Source organism: Microtus oregoni, unplaced genomic scaffold, assembly GCF_018167655.1.
Source record: "Microtus oregoni isolate MIOR12 unplaced genomic scaffold, Mior012 000005F_ref0000423, whole genome shotgun sequence".
Classification (NCBI taxonomy): domain Eukaryota; kingdom Metazoa; phylum Chordata; class Mammalia; order Rodentia; family Cricetidae; genus Microtus; species Microtus oregoni.
Genome location: NW_024543064.1, coordinates 13,907,084 through 13,928,091, shown reverse-complemented (window position 1 = coordinate 13,928,091; position 21,008 = coordinate 13,907,084). Strand labels below are relative to the sequence as shown.

At 48.5% G+C, this 21,008-nt stretch overlaps 2 protein-coding genes across 2 annotated transcripts in view; one reads left to right on the top strand and one right to left on the bottom strand.

Annotated features, from left to right (window-relative positions):
- Positions 1–532: 532 nt before the first annotated feature.
- Positions 533–8,038, top strand: LOC121448319 (aflatoxin B1 aldehyde reductase member 3-like). Its single transcript, XM_041652229.1, has 7 exons — positions 533–816; positions 3,502–3,689; positions 3,877–3,981; positions 4,197–4,293; positions 4,537–4,636; positions 6,443–6,572; positions 7,698–8,038. Exons 1-7 carry the CDS (start codon positions 615–617, stop codon positions 7,857–7,859), a joined length of 984 nt encoding a protein of 327 aa, XP_041508163.1. The 5' UTR covers positions 533–614; the 3' UTR covers positions 7,860–8,038.
- A 7,690-nt stretch (positions 8,039–15,728) lies between these two features.
- The window catches only part of Mrto4 (MRT4 homolog, ribosome maturation factor), a 5,978-nt gene continuing 698 nt past the window's right edge, over positions 15,729–21,008 (bottom strand). Inside the window, exons 2-8 of the mRNA XM_041651654.1 lie at positions 19,265–19,323; positions 18,209–18,312; positions 17,591–17,672; positions 17,247–17,314; positions 16,831–16,982; positions 16,157–16,233; positions 15,729–16,047 (exon numbers count right to left, since the gene is read on the bottom strand). Of these exons, the coding sequence (XP_041507588.1) occupies positions 15,898–16,047; positions 16,157–16,233; positions 16,831–16,982; positions 17,247–17,314; positions 17,591–17,672; positions 18,209–18,312; positions 19,265–19,323 (692 nt within the window). The 3' untranslated portion in view covers positions 15,729–15,897. The remainder of the gene's footprint in view (positions 16,048–16,156; positions 16,234–16,830; positions 16,983–17,246; positions 17,315–17,590; positions 17,673–18,208; positions 18,313–19,264; positions 19,324–21,008) is intronic.

Sequence of the window (21,008 nt, the reverse complement as noted above, 5' to 3'; positions counted from 1 at the left end):
TATCACCAACAATACAAGTTAGTAATTGACTTATGCCCTCAACCTCAATTCATTCATGAAGCTATTTGTTTTAGTTTGTAAGACAAGACCTTTGGTAAGCAAGGTGGACTTTGAGTTCTTAATCTTTCCGTCTCTACCTCCATTCCCAAGTGCACTGGGACAAGCCCAGGTCACACACCCGAATTTATTGATTTTTTGCTACATTCAATCAATCTTTTTTTAAAAAAGAAAAACAAAACTAAAACTTGTGTCTCAGCAGTTGTAGAGTACTGGAATTTTGGGCAGGAGGTCACTCACCCCATAAACTCCTAAAAGGGAACAGAGACCCAGGGTGGCTCAGGAGTGAAGCAGAGAGAACAATCAGGGAAGGGTGCCAGCTTACTTTCTTTCAGGGTGCACAGGTAGGTTCAAGATTTGCAGGGCAGATTCAGAGCTTTGAGGAAGTCTCTCACACCAGACTGCAAATTCCGCCCACCTCTGCTCGCTCCGCCCCATGGGCATGGCCACTAACAGCAGCTATTAAAGCCATAGGCGTCTTTGCGCTAGAGCTGCAAACTCCTGGGTCCACAGTCCTCTCTTATCCTTCGCCTTCCTCCACCTTTACCAGAGCCATCATGTCGTTTGCTCGTCCTGCCACTGTGCTGGGTGCAATGGAAATGGGGGGCCGCATGGATCAGACCTCCAGCGCCTCTTCGGTGCAAGCCTTCCTGAAGCGTGGCCACACCGAGATCGACACAGCCTTTATGTATACGGAAGGCCGGTCTGAGACAATCCTGGGCAGCCTGGGGCTCGGGCTGGGTCGCAGTGACTGCAAAGGTAACAGTCAAATCTGTCATCCCCTGCTCCTGCACAGCTTTGTCTGGCTCCTGGAGCCCTGGTCTCCCCTTGTCTATGCAAGAGCTCTGAGAACTGCACCTTTTCAGGCATGCAAACCCTTCAGACATAGCTAGCTTTCGTTTTGACAGTCTTCTTCCACACTCTGTTCTGAAAAAGTAGCTGAGGATCCTCCTCACACTGTGTGCCTAGCTTTAGTCCAGCCTGGACCCATGTGGCTAGCCCTAGCTTGTGTTCTGGGCTGCTGCCAGCAGGTGCCCTGGAGGCACGTTATCTACAGGACTCCTGTCGGTGGCGCTGCTCAGTACCACCATCCCAGACAGAAACCTCCTTCCTCCTTATGGCCCTGGATCCTGTAGATAGTGAGCCTGTTGGTTAACAGGGCCTCATGCTTCATCCGGGCAGTGGTCATAGAAACCAGTGTCACCCGCTGGAGAGATGGCTCAGAGGTTAAGAGCCCTGACTGCTCTTCCAGTAGTCCTCAGTTCAATTCCCAGCAACCAATGGTGGCTCACAACCATCTGTAATGAGGTCTGGTGCAGACAGAATACTATGTATGGATTATGCACATACATAATACAATTTGTATGTATTATGTCATACATAATACTTGTATTGTTTACATGCACTATGTATGTAATTAGTACTTTTTTTAAAAAAAAAAGGTTAAATAAAGAAACCAATGTTTCTACACAAAAGGAACAGGGGCCTGGAGCTGTGCAGCTGTCTTGTGCTTGTCTTGTCTACACTCAGTTAGTCCCCTGCCTCAGCCTCTACAGGCAGCACTGCACTTCTCTGGGCTGCTGCTATGCTGTATGGAACTCTTCCTCTTCCATTGCACTCTGACCACTGCCCTATGGAGTTCTACTCAGGGATTCACCGCACAGTGGAATCCAGAACAGAAGCAGACCTGTACACTCGGTGCCTTGCTGTTTGTAGATCCCTGCCTACCTCCAAGTGAAAGGAGGAGTTGTATTATGTGATAGGATCTGTCTATGCAGCCCAGGCAAACCTAGGATCTACATGTAGCTCAGGCTGGGCTACTCCTGCCCAGTTTCTAGAGTGCTGGCATTATACATTATGTTACCCATTACCACCACCAGAACCTGGATCTGATTTCTTTTCTTTCTTTTCTTTTTTTTTTTTTTTTGGTTTTTTCGAGACAGGGTTTCTCTGTAGCTTTTGGTGCCTGTCCCAGAACTAGCTCTTGTAGACCAGGCTGGCCTCGAACTCCCAGAGATCTGCCTGCCTCTGCCTCCCGAGTGCTGTGAGTGCGCAACCACCGCCTGGCCCTGGATCTGATTTCTGATTGAAATTGCTTTTTTGAGCCCTCCCTCCTTCCCCTGGTTGAGTTCAGGGCTGCTTGGGCCAAACCATGGCTCAGCTCTGAAGCTGATGTCCCATCAGGAAAGTCAAGTAATGTGGTTTCTCTCCAGCTCTGTTTTCTTTTCTCTTTCCCCGTGTCCCTCACCCCAGACCTGGTGCTCTGGTGCCTTGATTGGCAGGTGTGGCTCCCACCCAGGGCCTTTTTGCTCACGGTTTCTAAAGCCCTCCTCCCTGTGAACAAGTACCTTATTGTTCTTAGTTTGCTAGCTTCTCACTTGCCCTAGACACTCAGATGAGATTCTCAGGAACCCCTGTGACCCCAGGCTAGCCTCTGCCTCCCTGCTCTGCCCCCCTGTGGAACCTCAACTTCTCCCCTGCCTCACTACTCAACAGCAGCCTGTACTCTGCAAGGCCCTGAGCGCAGGTCCTCCGCATCCACCAGCCCCAGTGCCTGGTTTGGCTCACCTAGGTGCCCAGTAGGTAATTGTCACAGCGAGGATACCAACCACTCTTCATGTTCATTGTCAGTTATGCCTGTCAACCTTCAGGGTTTCTCCGTAAGCCATTATCAGTCCCATTGTGATTTACAGTTGGCAGCATCGAGGAACACTCAATTTAGTTAAGGCCACAGCTATGAGTGGCAGAGCTGCAATTTGAACCCAATTATCTCTGCGTTTGTCTGTATATTTCTTAACTCTCTCTCTCTCCCCCTCTATTCACCCTCTCTTCCTCCTTTCCCCTGCTCTTTTTGATAAAGTGTTTCCTATAGACCTAGACTTGTACTATGTGGGCAAGGATGACCATGAGTTCAAATGGAGGTGGAGCTTTCCTTTCCTGATTGCAGGATCCCGAATAATCACACAGAAACTTATATTAATACCAAACTGTTTGGCCTATAGTTCATGTTTATTACTAACTAGCTCTTACATTAACTCTTACATCTAAGCTAACCCACTTCTAATAATCTATGTATTGCCATGTAACGATGGCTTTTACCAGTCTGCTGGCATGGTTTTTCTTGGGCAGTTGCTTGCATCTCTTTCTAGTATTCTGCTCCTCATCTGAATCCCCAGTTTGAATGTTCCACCTAACCTTTTCTTGCCTGGTTACTGATCAAACAGTTTTTATTATTAACCAATAGGAACAATACATATTTACAGTGTACAGAAGCATGCCGTAACACTTGAGTTCCTGATCCATTCCTCCATCCCTACAGATTTAGGAACAGAGGCAGGTACCACCATATCCGGCCCAGTCCCAGTTCTCTTCCTCAACTGTTACGGTAGATACTATGTTTGATAAAGTGACTTGAACTTGCATGTTCCCCCCCCACCCCGAAAGTGAAAATTGCAACCAAGGCTTGTCCAATGTTTGGGAAGACATTGAAGCCTGATGATGTCCGGTTCCAGCTGGAGACGTCACTAAAGCGGCTGCAATGTCCCCGGGTGGACCTCTTCTACCTACACATGCCAGACCACAACACCCCTATAGAGGAGACGCTGCAGGTCTGCCACCAGCTGCATCAGGAGGTGAGTGTGGCCCCTGAGCTTGGGGAGATGCTCTCTGACCTTTCCAACTTGACCCTGCTGGGGGAGTGAGTGCTGGCAACACACAGCAGGGCAGGCACAGACCTCACTCCAGGCTGCCCTCCCAGTCAGTCCCCCCATCCTGGTCTCCTGGACTGAGCTGGGCTCTGATGGAGTCTCTCCCCTGCAGGGCAAGTTTGTGGAGCTTGGCCTGTCCAACTATGCCTCCTGGGAAGTGGCTGAGATCTGTACCCTCTGCAAGAAAAATGGCTGGATCGTGCCAACTGTGTACCAGGTGAGAGGAATCTGGTGTTTTAGGACCATCCAGACTTTGGGGTCCAAGGCTCCATTGAGTCTCAATCTTTGGCATGACCATGAGACCTGCCGACAGCACTGTGTGAATGCCCTGAATGTCTAGGTCTGAGATTGTTAAGGACTAAAGTGAGGGACTTAGGAAGATACATTTGGTGTCTGTTGACATGTCCTCCCTCTCCGAATGTCTCCCTGCAGGGCATGTACAATGCCACCACCCGGCAGGTGGAGAAGGAGCTCTTCCCCTGTCTCAGACACTTTGGATTGAGATTCTATGCCTTCAATCCTTTGGCTGGTAAGGGCTCTCATGGGGACCGGCCATGTGTTTGTGTGGGTGAGTGGACATGCCTGGCCCATGTTTCTCCTATTGATGGCCTGGTGAATGCTCATCTCAGACCTGGGAAGTCTGGAGCTTCGAGAAGGGGTTCCTGGATCTCCTCATTCCAGACTCCCTCCTGTTTTCCAGTTCCTAGCAGAGAATGACCTGGCTGTCTCTGGGAGGAGTCTGGACCAGGTTCTGACTGCTCTCTTCCTGCAGGTGGTCTGCTGACTGGCAGATATAAATACCAGGACAAGGACAAAAAGCAGCCTGAGAGCCGCTTCTTTGGGATTCAGTTTGCTCATGTTACCTTTAACCGGTGAGCTGTGATGAGGGGCTGTGTCTGGGAGAGAAGTGCTATAGGTTTCCTTGGTTGGAGGGAGGATCCTTGAGGCTGCTTTCTTGGGGACCAGCCCTACTGTGGTTTCAGCCCTAAGACTCTGGATGTTAAATCTCAAACTTGCTTTATATTTGAGGTTGACCTTGAACTCCTGATCTTCATGCCTTCACATAAAGACCTAGGATATTTGTTTTTCTTTCCCCCACACAGGGTTTGTGTGTGTGTGTGTGTGTGTGTGTGTGTGTGTGTGTGTGTGTGTGTTTGTCCTGGAACTCACTCTTTAGACCAGATTGGCCTTTTTCTTAGACATCTGCCTGCCTCTGCCCCCTGTGTGCTGGGATTATAGGTGTGTGCCACCACCACTTGGGCAATGAGCTAGGATTCCTAGTGTCTTTTACAATGCTCTAATCCAAATTTTAAATATCCAAAAATGTATCTGATTGGGGAAACTGAGGCAGAAAGATTACAAGTGCAAGGCCAGCCTATCGCCTGGGATGGAGTGCTTAAAGCTCTGGCTTTGATTCCCAGCATTACAAAAATAGAAAGAAAAAAAAGAAAAATTATCAAAGATTTGATCTTTCTTTCAAGTGACTTTTTTTTTTTTTGGTTTTTTGAGACAGGGTTTCTCTGTAGCTTTGGTGCCCATCCCAGAACTAGCTCTTGTATACCAGGCTAGCCTCGAACTCCCAGAGATCTGCCTGCCTCTGCCTCCCGAGTGATGGGATTAAAGGCGTGTGCCACCACCGCCCGGCTCCAGTGACTTTTTTTGAGATCTAATTTGACCCAGTATAGTGTACAACTTGTGATGCTCCTGCCTCAGCCTTCTGAGATGTGGGATCACATGTGTATGTCTCCATGTCCAGCCACTGTGGAACTCTTACACTTCCCTCCCCTCTGGTATCTTAGCTGCCATGTCTCCAAGGTTCATTGCTGAGCATAGACTGACGCGTTTGCTGTTTGTATTCTCTGTCTGGGAAGGAAAGGCCCAGCAAGCAAGCTTCCTACAGGAGGCTGTGATATTGGTTTGATTGGAAAAATCCAAAGTTAAAAGCAGTGAGCAGAGTGTGTTAGCCTGACTGTGTATTCTGCTTGATTCAAGCCTGACCTGTAGGGAGTGTGCTGCTCACTGGCAGAGCAAAGATTGGGTGTGAGGATGCCTTGCCTTTGATGCTCAGCACCTCAGAACAAAATGGCAACCACAAAGAACCCCTAACTGCAGCCTCCCCCCACTAACAGTCTGTGATCCTTCTGCCTGGAGTACAAACCATTGCCTTGAATGATGATTCTAAAGGCATTTCACACAGTGTCAGATCCCAGGGTTCTCCTCCAGAGAATCAAGGCCTGCTGCCCTTCAGAATCCAGCGCAATCAGCTTCTCTTCTGACCGTGATGCTAAGACAGACTTCAGGGAGAGTGTTCCTTCCTCAGGAAGTAGACCAGTGAGTGCAGGGAAAGGAGGTGACCACAGAAGCCAGACTGGTGCCCAGGACTTTAGCATGTGTGACCCAGGGCTCCCAAGTGTGTTGTGGCAGCTGAGAGTCCTCACTTAGGGAGCTGTATTGTTAATGTTTAATGAGCATGTAAAATACCAGATTCTTGTCCTCTATGTCCCTCGCTGACCTGACAAGGGGTCTGGAGACCTGTGTGTTCTGATGCTGAAGGGGCAGAGCTCTGCCTAAGGACAGAAGCCACTTCAGGAATGTAGGGTTTGGGTCTCCCTCTAGTGACACCTGAGAAACTGGCCCCACGTCACTGTCGTCCCCCCCCCCTGCCCCCACCCATTCAGGTACTGGAAGGAGGAACACTTCAAGGGCATCGCTCTGGTGGAAAAGGCTCTGAAATCCAGCTATGGCGCCAGCACCCCCAGTATGACCTCGGCCGCCCTGCGGTGGATGTACCATCACTCACAGCTCAAGGTAGCCCAGGAGGTCCTGGTGGTTCAGCCTCTGCTGTGAAGTAGGATGCGGGGGGGGGGGGGGGTACGCGGTTGAATTCCCTGGAGATTCCATCTTCTCTGGCCCAGCTTCTCCCAGGCTGGTGACATGTGGTAGTGCTAGTTTACCTTGCTGTGTTCCAATGACTGTGTGAAGTCTAGTCGTCTAGATTGTTTTTCTTTTTCTTTTTCTTTTTTTTTTTTAAGATTTATTTATTTATTATGTATACAACATTCCTTCCATGTATGCTTGCATGCCAGAAGAGGGCACCAGATCTCATTATAGATGGCTGTGAGCCACCATGTGGTTGCTGGAAATTGAACTCAGGACCTTTGGAAGAGCAGTCAGTGCTCTTAACCTCTGAGCCATCTCTCCAGCCCCCTGGATTGTTTTTCTTAAAGTTCTAGTTATTTTGTCTGTATGAGTGCTTTTCTGGTGGCCACATGTGCTTGTAGTTCCAGCAGAAGCCAGAAGAGGGTGGCACATCTCCAAGATTGTAGTTACAAGTGATTGTGAGCCAGCACCAGGTGGGTAGTGAAAACCAAATCCAGGTTGTCTTCAAGAGCAAAAACTGCTCCTAGCGGTTAAGCCATCCCTCCAGCTCCCATGATTTCTATTTCCATACGGAGAAATTGGTTCTCCATATAAGCAAGAGGTTTTCTTGCTAAAGTCCTACAGCTGCATGGTGTAGGAAATAAAGCATAGATTTGGCTCTGAAAGGTACATTTAAAAACAAATTGTTTATTAACATCCCTTCCAGCACTCTCTCTGGAGAGACAACTCTATTCTGTGTCCCTGGGAGCATCCCTTTCTGTCTGCTGTCCCCACTTCCTCTCCTTAAGTCCCTTCTCCAGTGTGGGCATTCTGGGGTAATGTTGCCCCTTTAGTTCTTGGTAAATGTCAGGCCTGAATCTAAGTTTTTCCCAAACTGTCCTGCAGGGCAGAGGAGCCTGGCAGACCTTGGCTCTTTGGAGGCAGTAGTCATTTCTCCCAGAAGCAATACTCAAGTGAAAACAGATCCCAAACCTCAGCAAGCAACGGGCTGGAGGGGCGGGTAATGAGTCGATGGGATGGCAGATGTGTGCTGGAATCTGTATGTCCTTGCAGGGCGCCCATGGGGATGCAGTCATTCTGGGCATGTCCAGTCTGGAGCAATTGGAGCAGAACTTGGCCTTTGTTGAAGAAGGGCCCCTGGAGCCGGCTGTCGTGGAGGCCTTTGACCAAGCCTGGGACCTGATTGCTCATGACTGCCCCAACTACTTCCGCTAGGCTGGTTCTGACTTGAGGAGGTGTAGAGGTCACTGCCTGTCAGGCTGTGTTCTAGCCTGGCTAGTCTGGGCTGTGAGCCAAGTCAGCTGCTCTTTCCCTCCTCATCCAGATCTCCTCCTGTTGAATAAAACCTGTCAGGGCTGTAGCTCAGGCTGCAGCAGACCTGGTGGCCTTATTCTTTGAAATTTGCTTGGCTTAATCCTTGCTTTCCTTCTGAGGGTCCAGGGGAAGGGTGCAGGAATGTGCCGGGTCCTCAGAGGGCAGAGGCCGCGGGAGGCCTGCTCTCTAGCAGTGGGGCTTGGTGGTGGCTCAAGTCAGAAAAACACCCAGGATCCTTCCGGCACCAGGCATTGCCTTCCTCCCCACCATGGTTCTGCACAGCAGTGGACAGCGGCTCTGCCCCAGGTGACGTCTCCTCGTTCATCTACAGCATCAGCTTACCCAGCTCGCAGGCTGTGGAATTTCCACCGCCATCCCTCATGAAGAATACAGGCAACAAGAAGCTGAAAAGTCTTCTGGTCAGCCCAGGCTTCCCCAGACTCAGTTCAACACAGCACGAGACAGGTCCTTAGTGTGGGTTCAATCAGATCCCCAAGTGTTGGGTTCAATCAGATCCCCAAGTGTTGTGGGACATTTGATTGCATTGTGACACTCTTAACAAAGTTTCACCTTGTTTTTTTTTTTTTTTTTTTTTTTTTCGAGACAGGGTTTCTCTGTGGCTTTGGAGCCTGTCCTGGAACTAGCTCTGTAGACCAGGCTGGTCTCGAACTCACAGAGATCCGCCTACCTCTGCCTCCCCGAGTGCTGGGATTAAAGGCATGCGCCACCACCGCCCGGCCAAAGTTTCACCTTGAATCAGGGGGTGGAGTTAGGAAATAACTGACCAGAATTAACCATAGAGGTTTCGGAGGACTTGGGTACGTATAGAGAGACAGGATGTAGTAGGGATTGGTGTAGAAAGATTTTTCAGGCTTATGGATCAGGAAAGGAATGATAGAGGAAGTCCCTTTTTTTTCTGCTGTTGCTCTTATTAGTCAGGTTTTTACCCTAATATCTGATGCCCGGGTTTTTATTAATAATAATAATTGAGACAAACTCATTATTTGGCATCGACCATGAGGCACGAGACATCGAAGCGGCCTCTCACTGCTGCTCTGCAGCTGCCCGAGTTGCCCCTTCTAGCAGGGTCTTTATTCAGGCAGCCCATGCCCTTGCTTCCCACCACTAGGGTTTCTCATATAAGTGCCCCCTTTTTAGGCAGCTTGCTGCCTGTTGCCATGGATTGCACGTTGTCCCTGGAACCCCTCCTGGCACCCCTTCCCATTCCTCAGCGGGGCCAGCTCAGCCACTTTGACGTCCTCTCTGACCTTGACACCAGCTCTCACCTGCTGGGGCTTCTGCTGCAGCTGCCTCACACCCTCAGCCCTGACTTTGTGCAAGCAGTTGCAGCTGCCTTCAGTCCCCTCTTCTTCCTCAGCAGAGCACTGCTGTCTCTGAAGCTGTAGCCTGGAGGCTGTGCAGAGAGGGGTAGGTGAATACTGAGCAGTGTTATGTCAGGCTTGCTGGCAAGTGCTTCTTGTAGGCAAACTTTTCTTTCCTGCCTTGCCAGTTTGTAAATAACTGACACAGAGACTCAATGCGAATTATAAATGCTCAGCTGATAGCTCAGGGTTATTACTAACTAGCTCTTACCATTTAAATTAACCTATCGCTACCTGGGGGACCAACCTCCCAGCAGTTCAGGGTTTAAAGGGAATTCACAGAGTCATTATACTCTGACTTTTAATCTGAGGGGGTAAAGGAAAAAAAAAAAAACAACTCACCCATCCTCTGATAGTTTCCTTCAGACCTTTTCTCTATTCTTCTTTTGCATTCTCTATTTTTTATGTTTTCCTCTAACTATCTTTGTTCTTGATGTTTTCCAATTTCATCTCTTTTCTCTTTTTTATTGTTTTTATTAGCTATATATTTTTCTCTACTCCCCTCCCTTCTCCCCCCCCCTTGCTTTTTCCCATGATCCCCAAGCTCCTAATTTACTCAGGAGATCTTGTCTTTTTCTACTTCCTATGAATGGTATCATGGGAAAAGAGTAAGATGTCATGACCTTCCCTTTTGGGAGTGTTCTGAGGGTAACAGGTCCATATAAGAATAAGAAATGGTACTATAAGTGCTCCCCACAAGTCCTTTTCCCAGGGTCAGGCATTTAGATAAGCAAGGGTCTCCATTCATTCCCTTGTGAGGAACTTAAGGCCCTGCCACTAACACTGGTGCCTATTGTCAAGGTCAATGCTAGACTTCTTAACCCCTGACTTGAGGCCACATCCCAGTCACATGCTCCTTGTCTGTCTCCCATTCAATCCTATGTGTAACTACACAGCATAAAAGGTGGAATCTTTTCTTAATAAAATCCTGCTGGCAGCCATTTGGATTCACGCTCAGATCCTGTCCTCCTCCTCCTCTCCTCAGCCCGCCAACTCCACAAGGCCTCTTTGGGATCAGAGCCCCCCTCCCAAAGCATTAGGTCTCAGGCAAGGACATCTTCTTCCCATGTTGGGATGACAAAGTTTCTTCTTTCGCATGTCGCAGTGAGTCCAGGTGTGCTGGTGTGTCGTCCTAGAGGCAGGTGGATCTCTTTAACCCCAGCATGAGTGAGACAGAGGCTAAGCATGTTTTAGCCATGTGTCCAGGACGGCTAGGGAGATTCTATGCTGTCCTGGAATATATCTCTGGTGATTGGTATATGCTCCCTGAGAGACCTGTATACTCCTTCTGTGAGCTTCAGTGGACCAGGAAGTGCTGGGCAGAATCTGGTGCTGCTCAACATGTCTGCCAAAAGTTACATACTTTGATCCTAACTCTCTTTCCTGATGATTTCAATCTAACCCATTTTATCTTTATTCTTCCCCTTACAGCTTATACACCCCAGCAAAATCTTCCAGGAAATATGAATATTACAATGTGGTTACATTCTGTTTCTCAAGTGAATGATTACGATGAATACAAGCATAAAACAGCATATTTTCCATCTCCCTTACATGATTAAACTTTTTACATACTAAAGGTGAAAAAGAAGTTAACCAAAAACCCATGTACATTTATACTCAAGCAACATGTTATAGATTAACTGTGTAAAAGCCAGCAAGATATTCTTTACCGGCAGACTGCGTGTTGTGTTTACAAAGAAAGGACCAATCACTTCATTATCATGAAAAGTAATCTTACAAGGAATCTTAAAGGAATCACAGATCTAGACTTTTCTATATGAAAAAGAATCAGTCAGCTCTGCTTTAAACCTTTAGGGTGCACACCCACTCATCAATGGTTTTTTTTTGTTGTTGTTGGGTTTTATTTTTTTTTTTTGTTTTTTTTTTTTGGTATTTTGAGACAAGGTTTCTCTGTAGCTTTGGTGCATGTCCTGGAACTAGCTCTTGTAGACCAGGCTGGCCTCACAAAGATCTACCTGCCTCTGCCTCCCAAGTGCTGGGATTGAAGGCGTGTGCCACCACCTTCGTCAATAGTTCTTTTTTTTTTTAATATTTATTTATTTATTATGTATACAATATTCTGTCTGTGTGTATACCTGCAGGCCAGAAGAGGGCACCAGACCCCATCACAGATGGTTGTGAGCCACCATGTGGTTGCTGGGAATTGAACTCAGGACCTTTGGAAGAACAGGCAATGCTCTTAACCTCTGAGCCATCTCTCCAGCCCCCTCATCAATAGTTTTTATGTCAGGAGATTGAGGGCAAAAATGGGCACTAGGAATTAATCATCTTTGATCACCACTGGTCCTAGCAAGAACATGACGTCATCTAGTAGACATTGGGCTGCTGTGCATTTGTTCCCTGACTTAACGAGTTCCTCATTCAACTGTGTGCCTTCAGACCGTCCTCGTGGGCTTTTCACCTCAGAGCTATTTGGCAAAAACATCCCAGTCTAACTTTTAAGTTATTTTCAATCTTTTATCTCCGGTAAGATGTACTCTGTAACCAACACTGACATTAAAAGGATCTGAGCCAGCCTGGCTCCTGGGGACTCAATTGTTTCCTTAACTATGAACCTGACCTGCATCTCTGCAGCTCCTCAGGTGAAACTTGAAGGTCCTAGCTGTGGAACACTTCCTTGTACTTATTTTTAATCACCAGAAATAACTAACATTATTACTATCAATCAGTAGAGTTTAAGAAGAAATCATCTTAAAAACACCCCACAGGTAAAACGCCCAGTAGAATGGGATGTTCCTATGAGATAATCATGCTACATTGCAGGCAGTGGGGATCTCCCCACACCATTCACACCATACCAGATACCAGAGAAAGACAGCAGAAGTCAAAGACATTCTGGAGTCTGTGGTCTCGGGGCCGTGTCTGTCTGAGACTCACCCGCCAGGGATTTTCCTCCTGGTGGGCTGACACCCTGAAGTTGATCTCCATTGTTGCTCCTCTGACATGGCCACCGACATAACCCATTTCTATTAATCTCCATCTGCCAAGTGCCATTACCTCTCTTTCCTCCTGCACCTCCTGTTTCCTCTCAGTGTCTGGAGGAGACCCCTCTGACTCTGCCCTTCTTCTTCCTAGTGTCCTTAGTCTGGTTCTCCTGACTAACCTTATGCTGTCCAGCTATTGGCCACTCAGCTTCTTTGAAACCAATCACAGGGACGTATATTTACATAGAGTAAAGGAAGATTCCACAGCTTCTACCTACTCAGTTTTCTGATTCTTGGTTTTGAGACAGAGACTTTATATACTATGCTGCCTTGAATCTGCTGCATATCAGGTCTCCTTGTCTTTAGCTCCCAACTACTGGTGTGCTTACCATGTCTGGCTTTTTTATAGTATAGACTGGCATCATTTATTTTTTGAGACAGGCTCTACGTAGCCTTGGCTGGTTTGGAACTAGCCAGCCATGAAGAGCAGACTGTGCTCCAATTTTGAGACCCACCTGCCTCTGCCGCCCCAAGAGTTGTGACTAAGATGTGTGTCATCATGTCTGGCTCAGCCTCAAACATTCAATTTTACGTCAGTTTTCTGAGGTGCAGGGATTACAGGCATGAGCACACTGGCTTGTCCTGGGTTTGTAGGTCCATGATTGTGAAGTCCATCTATTCAGTCTGGGTGGTCTCTCTGCACTTTAAATTCTCTGGGGCAGAGGCCGGGACATCTAAAGGGGTCTGCAGGCCCAACAACTTGAATCAGTTTCTGTGTGCTGCTAGGGAAGGAACTGTAATCCTGGCAGGCAGATGCTTTACCGCTGAGTTATATAGCTCTGCCCTCCTGTGGGACACAGCTAACCAGCCAGGTGCGGCATCACACAGGAGTACTTGAGGCTCAGAGGCCGGAGGATTGCTGCAAATTCAAGACCAGCCTGTGCTACATAGGGGGAGTCTGACTCAAACCACTGCTCCCATTCCCAGCAGTGACTTCCCTCTGCCTTAGCGACAGGCCCTCGATCCTGGCACGTCAGCCTTAGCCCTGGTTTGTGTCTGTGTGTCTGCACGCTTATGGGGAAGTGGTGCAGTTGCCCAGACACGGAACTTTCTTCAGCCAATCCATTCCAGACAAAGGGCCAGAGAGGACACCCAACTCCAGGAGATGCTGGCAGCTTTGCAGTTAGTGCTGGGATGTTGAAGGAGCAGGGCCATGCAGGCCCCAAGCAGAAGCACAAAGCTTAAGGCCTTTTCTAGGCAAAATCTCTTGCTGTACAGGGAAAACCCTGTGGACAAAATTTAATTCTTTATAGAGGCAATGTCCTGCCCCAGCTTCCTCCATTGTCTTAATGCACAGCAAAATAAAGAGCTGCTCCTCCCAGAGGGGTGATTGCTGTCCTGGGGTCCATGAAGGATTTGTGTTTGTATGAACACAGAGGATTTCCCTTCTCTGTTTTGGAAATATGGTCTCACACTGTAAGCCAGGCTGGACTGGACCTCACTATATAGTCCAGGCTAGCTTCCAACATGAAAGCAATCTTCTCAAAAAATGTGTCATCACACTTAGCAAAGACCCTCTTTTTAGTGTACAGCTCTTAGTTTTGACAGTGGCATAGTCTTGAGCCACCCAAATCAACACACAATCTCATCACCCAACACGGTTCTACATATCCTCTCTCCCAGGACCCTGGAAGCCAATGGTATGTGTTCTGGTGCTGGAGTGTTGTGGGGTACCCACCAGAGAAGGTGGCTCACACAAGGGTTTAAGCCAACAGCAAGTCTCTATTAGCCGGCCAGAGACTACACTAGACATTTGGGATCCCAGTGTAGCCCTGAGCCTTTCTCAGGGTGAGCTTTTAAGCACAAAAACCATATTTGAGGTTAACATACTTCAGTGTTTGCGAGAAACAGTACTGCAGAAGACAAAAATCAAGGTGGGTACAGTGAGAGACATCCCCAGAACTATAGATCTGAGGGATTAGGTTTTTGCTTCATTTGAAAAGGTGATGCTGTCTCCATGCTGAGTTTTATAAGCTGAATGGTATTTCCATCATGGAGTCAGTTCTGCCAAGGTCTGGGGTCTGCATTAGCGGAGGAGCCAGAGAGGGCACTGGACCCCCTGGAAGTGCAGTTACAGAAGGTTGTGAGCGGCCATGTGGGTGCTGGAAATCACACCTGGTCCTCTGGAAGAGCCCCCAGTGCTTTAACTGCCGAGCCGCCTTTCTGTCCTTGTTTCCTGTCCCCGTGGAGTTGTCTCTGCAGCAGTGTTACACGCAGAATCACGCGTGTGGCCCCGAGGCTTCTTCCACCTGCTGAGACTCCTCTGCTACCGTGAGTTCACAGCTTAGTCCTTTGCCCACTCTACCTAGAGGGACATTTAGGTTGTTTCTGTATTCTGTCACTTCCACGTGACCAACTCTAAAGTCTCCTTGATGGTGGATATATGGCTCAGTTGGTAGAGGGCACCATGGTCACAAAATCCTGGTGAGATTTCCAACACCTGTCATCCCAGCACTAAGTAGGCAAAAGAACAAGAAGTTCAAGGTCATTCTCAACTACATGACTGAAGACAACCTGAGATACAGAAGATTCTAATACATATGTGTGCATGTGTATGCATGTGTGTATATGTCATCTAAGTATATAGGTTTGTACATGTAAGTGCATACATACATGTACATGCCATGTATGCACAAATATATGTACATGTATTATTTTAAAGAACAGAGAAACACACATATATATAAGGTTTTGTGTGAATATATATTTTCATATCCTTGTTAGAAAACCAGAAGAAGCCGGGCGGTGGTGGCGCACGCCTTTAATCCCAGCACTTGGGAGGCAGAGGCAGGCGGATCTCTGTGAGTTCGAGACCAGCCTGGTCTACAAGAGCTAGTTCCAGGACAGGCTCCAAAACCACAGAGAAACCCTGTCTCGAAAAACCAAAAAAAAAAATAAAAAAATAAAAAAAAAAGAAAACCAGAAGAAACTGCTGAATTGTTACTAACCTTTGGTAAACACTTAGGTGGAAGACAGGTAGAAGGTACCAGTATTAGCCCTTTCCTTTTTCTCCCCAAATTTGAAGGATCTATGACACGCAATACAAGTTAACAAGTGACCAATGCCCTCAACTCCAATTCATCTACCAAGCTATTTGTTTTAGTTTCTGAGACAAGGTCTTTGGTAGGTCAGGTGGACTTTGAATTCCTAATCTACCTGTCTCTACCTCCCCTCCCGTGTGATGAAGTTGCCCGGGCTCAAAACTCTCCTCAGCCAATGCATTTCAGACAAAGGGCTAGAGAGCACACCCGAGCCTGGGTGCTGCTGGCAGCTATCTGCAGGGCTGTGGTGTCGAGGGGCCAGGCTGTGCAGGCTCAAACAGAAGCACAAAGCTGAATGCCTTTTCACTAGGAAAAGTCTCTTGCCATCTACAGGAAAAATCCCGAGGACAAGATTTTATTCTTTGTAGAAACAAAGTCCCACCCCAGCTTCCTCTCTTGTCCACATCCACATCAAAATAAAGAGCCGCTCCCTCAGAGGGGTGACAGCAGTCCTGGTGACAATGGAGATAAAGAACTTGCTGGAAGTCCTCCGTCCCACGCTCTAGAGTCAGCTGTCATCCTCTTCCTCTGACTCTCCCTCAGAAGCAGATGCACTTTCAGGCAGCTCACTGTCCATCTGCTGGAATCTCCCTGACTCGGCATCCCACATGTATTTGATGGTCACCTTGAATTCAGCCAACTCATACCCAAAAAGCTTCTGTAACAGGAGGAGAAAGCAGAGTGAGGAGTAGCATCTGTGAACCACGTCCCAGCAGAAGGTTAATAATGACAACGGCTCTTCCCCCAGGCTGCAGACCCAGACTCACCAAGACCCGGGCCTGCTCTGGAGTCAGCACATCGCCCTCCTTGCACACCTCATAGTCAGACAGCAGGGTCACCACACCTGTTGGGGGACAGCAAGTTACTCCCAGCAGAGCTCCCAAGGCCCCTGCTGCTAGCACTCGGTGCCAGGAAGCATTTGGCCTCAGACTCTCTTCCCTGTAGCTTAGCACCCACAGGGACAGTGGCTGCCTCTTCCATGTCCTGCAAGAGATGAGTGCACAGCCCTGCCTTCTCAGGAGAAACTGGAGAAGTGGCTGGTCAGAGGGGAGAGCCTGGGGGAAGGTGGTTTTGAGTGGCTTTTCGTTCTAGACTTTCTTACAATCTTCCTTTCTTCTTTCCAGACAGGGTTTCTCTCTGTAGCCCTAGGCTGTCCTGGAACTCACTCTGTAGACCAGGTTGTCCTTAAACTCAGTGATCCACCTGCCTCTGCCTCCTCAGTGCTGGGATTAAAGGCTTACCCCATCACTGTCTGGCTCCTTCCTTTCTTCTTTTTCTAAAAAATTTTTTATGTGTAGGGGTGTTTTGCCTAAATGTATGATAGTGGGACCATGTGAAAACCTGCTGCCTGTGGAGGCCAGAGGGTGCTGGAAGTCAAACCCATGTCCTATGTAAAAGCAGCCACTACTCCTAACCCTGAGCCACCTCTCCAGCCACCTACCTTTCTTGAGGGCAGTGGGCAGGCCCAGCTGCCTCAGCTGTGGCTCCATGGAATGAGGGAACTGCTTCAGGGGCCCTGGATCCAGGCTCACAGTTAAAGTTGCTTTGTTCCCAGCTCGAGCAAAATCCATTTCAGTATACTTTGTGAACCACCTAAGGCAGAGAAGAGTGATGGGAAAGTTCCCAGCTGTGTCTCCATTCACAAGTCTGACCCTCCACTGAGTGCACACAATGCAGGACCTCCTGTCCTTGTCCATCTTGGCTGTGTTCTAGCACCCAAAGGGGAGGACCCTGGTCACAGAATCTGGTTCTAGTAAGAGGCTTCCAGGACCCAGCCCCAGTTCGATGTCACTACGGAACCACCCTTTCAGCTTTCCCGACCCTCAGCTTCTCCCCCCACCCCTCAGAGACACTCACCCGTTCACCTCCTCCTTTGTGCGGTTGGTAAAGAGGAGCCCAACTTCACCTCTCAACTTCTTGCTGACCTGAAAAACGACAGTGAGCACCACTGCTCCTTCACTAAGGGCCCCAGGCACTGGGGACGCCCGGTTATCATCAGAAACCTTTTCTGATTGGTACAACCCCTAGTACACAGGGCAGGAGGGCACAATAGGAACCACCCCATGAGTCTGCAGATTAAGGAGAAGACAGATTTAAGCAGAGCTTGCCTCTTCTGAACCCACCGAAGTCACCCAGCACAGGGAAGAGCAGGAGAGGAGGCAGCAGAGCTCAAGCCTCACTTAGCGAGGGCCAGTACCTACCTGATGTAGGTTGTCTTTGTATTCGTCAGATGGGCTTCGCCCCAAGGCCACCATCATCACCTTGTTTTTGCCAAAGAACATCCTATAAAGAAACGGGGCTGTGAGCCAGTGCCAGGAGTCCTGGGAGCTCAGATCAGAAGAGGCTAGAGGCTTTGTTCTCCGTGTAACCCACCCACGTGTCCTCACAATTCCTGTTTCCATGTTCTTCTCCAGAGAACCCGACCTTGCTAACAGTTTGAGTCAGCTCACTGCCAACATCACAGACCACCCATCTTGTGACTGTGGGGAGACTGACTCCAGAAACACCCACCCAAGTACTACAACCCATCAGCTGCTGCAGCCTGCTTCGGGGTCAGTCTGTGGATACACATAATGACATTCTAGCCTGCCAGGAAGCCAGACCCCAGGGGCCACTTTTCTGAAGGAACCAATCTCAAACATCTCAAGTAAACACCAAGCCCTATTGACCAGCAGCTCAGGGAAAGCCCACCTCTAACAAAAATGGTCCCCTTCAGCAAGTGAGTTGCAGACCCTAAGGGTCAGTCCTGCTGCTGGGCTCTGATGGCACAGTTCATCCCTCCTACCTGGTGCTCCTTCCTCTTCCCACTGCCTGCTCACCGGCTGTGCTTCCAGGCATTCCGGATGTCCTTCAGCTTGTTGTTCCTCATGTTGGCCACAGAGAAGATGAAGATGTACTTGTATGTATCCACACATTTCCGAAGCTGTGGGACAATTCATGAGGCTCTAGAGGTGAAGGGGCAGCATGGGTCGAGCAACTCTGGCCTCATGCTAGAGAATCACCTACAGGCCTTTAATCTGGTCACTTACCATTGACAGGAGTGACACCAAGGTCACCCACTCCAGCAGGTGAGCAGGAACCCATACCTTATGGTCTTCCATGACCAGTGTTTTCCTTTGTCTACTTACAGTTAATCTAGAAACATCTACCCACTGTGGGAAGGCCCCTGCCTAAGTGAAAACCACAGGAGCCTCATCGTTTTGATAAACCTGGAGAGACACCTCATCTGCACTGTCTTGCCAGGCTGCTTGCTACAGCCTCTCTGCGGTGAAGCTCTACTTCCAGGAGGCTGGGCTTCCCTGGCCCTCAGTAGAGGGCTAGCAGGTCAGCTGCAGAGGAATGGCCACAGTCACCACACCTGGCGATTTCTAGGCTTCTGATACTGGGCAGCATTACAAACTCACTAATAAGTTTCCATTACCCAGAGTGCAAAACAGCAATAGCACCACCCAGCCCTGGATCACAGGGAAGCTTAGGGGATGGAGTGGAGGATTGTGCGGAAAATGCATTTGCTGATGTGGGAGGTACACAGAGCTCAACTAGGGCTGCGAACCTGGGAGCAGGATGGAAAACTGTGGCTTCTGATTTTAACACACTTCTAACAGTCCTCCTCCACGCCTACCGAGGAAATACATACTAGATTTTAGGTTTTTTTTTTAAAATATTTATTTATTATGTATACAATATTCTGTCTGTGTGTATCCCTGCAGGCCAGAAGAGGGCACCATACCTTATTACAGATGGTTGTGAGCCACCATGTGGTTGCTGGGAATTGAACTCAGGACCTTTGGAAGAGCAGGCAATGCTCTTAACCGCTGAGCCATCTCTCCAGCCCCGGAAATACATACTAGAAAAGTAAAGGAGCAAAAACTTACCTCTTCTATCAGGTTCTGCTTCAGTTCCAAGCCTTTCTTGGCAGTTTTTGTTAAGGAAACTAAAACCAAGAAAAGGATGGTGTTGAGTGTTGAATCTGGATGCTTTAGAGATTAGCTTTGTTCTTTGGAGGTGTGGCTGAACTAAGCCAGTGTGAGGGAGGCAGCAATGGATCCTGGCATTTCTGACATTCAAGGCTGGGAGAGTGCTTGCTTATCTAAGACTATCTAATACTTCTGGACCCAGAGACCCCTAAGTAGAGCTCCTAGCACAAACCAGGCGCCCTCAGTCCCTTGGGCTGACTGCTGGATTTCCTGACTCACTGCTGCTGACAAGAGTGCTCTCAGTGGCAGCCCTAACATGCAGGACCCTTTCCTGCTACAGGGCATGGTGCACAGGCTATCAATGGCTAGGCTCGGCTATGGAATAATAGAAACAATTCTTCCCTTTTTTTATTTTTTAAAGGCAGGACCTTGCTACAAGGCTGCTTGGCCGGCCTTGAACTCAAGATACATTTCCTTGCTTCTGCTTCCTAAGTGCTGGGATTACTTGCATGTACCGACTCATCTTTTTGGGACCACGTCTCTTCTAGTCTACTACATACCCACATTTCAATTTTGTGCCCGGACCTGAGGATACAACAATGCTGGGGGTGGGGTGGGGCGCACAAGAACTGCTACTGAAAAGTAACCAAGGCCCTATCTGTTCCACTTCCGGAAAAGTTTCTGGCATTTGCTACATCTGACCAGGGTTCCCTCCACAAAACCAAATGACTTCATAAGAGCTCACCAGAACTTTAGTTACAAAGCCCTAGCTTTGTCCCCAGCATGTGAAATGTCTTTTATCTACCCTGCCTGCCACTCACAGTCCCTACAATGTACACACTCAACGGCAAGCACATTGAGCCAGCCATTCTCAGACTCTCCGCTGCTAGGATTTCGGTTCAGTTTGGCATTCCCCTGGTGGTGTCCGCCCTTGCTGCTTCATCTCTGTCCTCATATTCTCCAGGCTATCGAGGGAGGCAAAGTGGTCCTTTTCGAGTACAGCCACATCCAAGGCCAGATCCTTTCCCCTCAACCCTAGTTTGTCCACTTGACTGCAGCCGCATTGGCCTCTTGTCCCCCAGTATGTTAACTCCAGAGCCCTTTCTCTTCAGGGTCTGCTATGCAGAACCACCTGCTCTCAGACAACTGTACAGTCAGCTTACTTTCCTTTCCTGGGGATTTTTTTTTGTCGTCTTGCCACTGAGAGCTTCCCTGACCACATCATACAAAACAGTACCGTTTCCACTTTCTGCATACTTCACTTTTACTACCAGCCAAACCATACTTAACTTGACTGGGACATAGGATACACACCTACACACACAGCCGAACTAAAGCGGTGAGTTTGATGGCGCCAGACCCTTTTTGTTCAACTATCTTGTCTCCTAACACCCACAGTTCACTAGTGCCAGTTCACTATGTGGTGGCCCAGTTTGGAATCTAGGGCGAAGGCTGAAGATGGAGAGTTCAAGGACCCGGCACTAAAAAACTAAGAAAAAGGCCGGGTGGTAGTGGCGCACGCCTTTAATCCCAGCATTCGGGAGGCAGAGGCAGGCGGATCTCTGTGAGTTCGAGGCCAGCCTGGTCTACAAGAGCCAGGCACCAAAGCTACAGAGAAACCCTGTCTTGAAAAACCTAAAAAAAAAAAAAAAGGCAAAAAACAAAACAAAACAAAACACCGCACTAGCCGCCATCAGATACG

What these genes read in the sequence shown, in the direction of transcription:
- LOC121448319 (XM_041652229.1), top strand. Translation starts at nt 615, where the DNA reads ATGTCGTTTGCTCGTCCTGCCACTGTGCTGGGTGCAATGGAAATGGGG. An exon ending in GCCACCAGCTGCATCAGGAG is followed by an intron (nt 3,690 to 3,876) that starts GTGAGTGTGGCC and finishes TCTCCCCTGCAG; the next exon opens with GGCAAGTTTGTGGAGCTTGG. An exon ending in TGCCTTCAATCCTTTGGCTG is followed by an intron (nt 4,294 to 4,536) that starts GTAAGGGCTCTC and finishes CTCTTCCTGCAG; the next exon opens with GTGGTCTGCTGACTGGCAGA.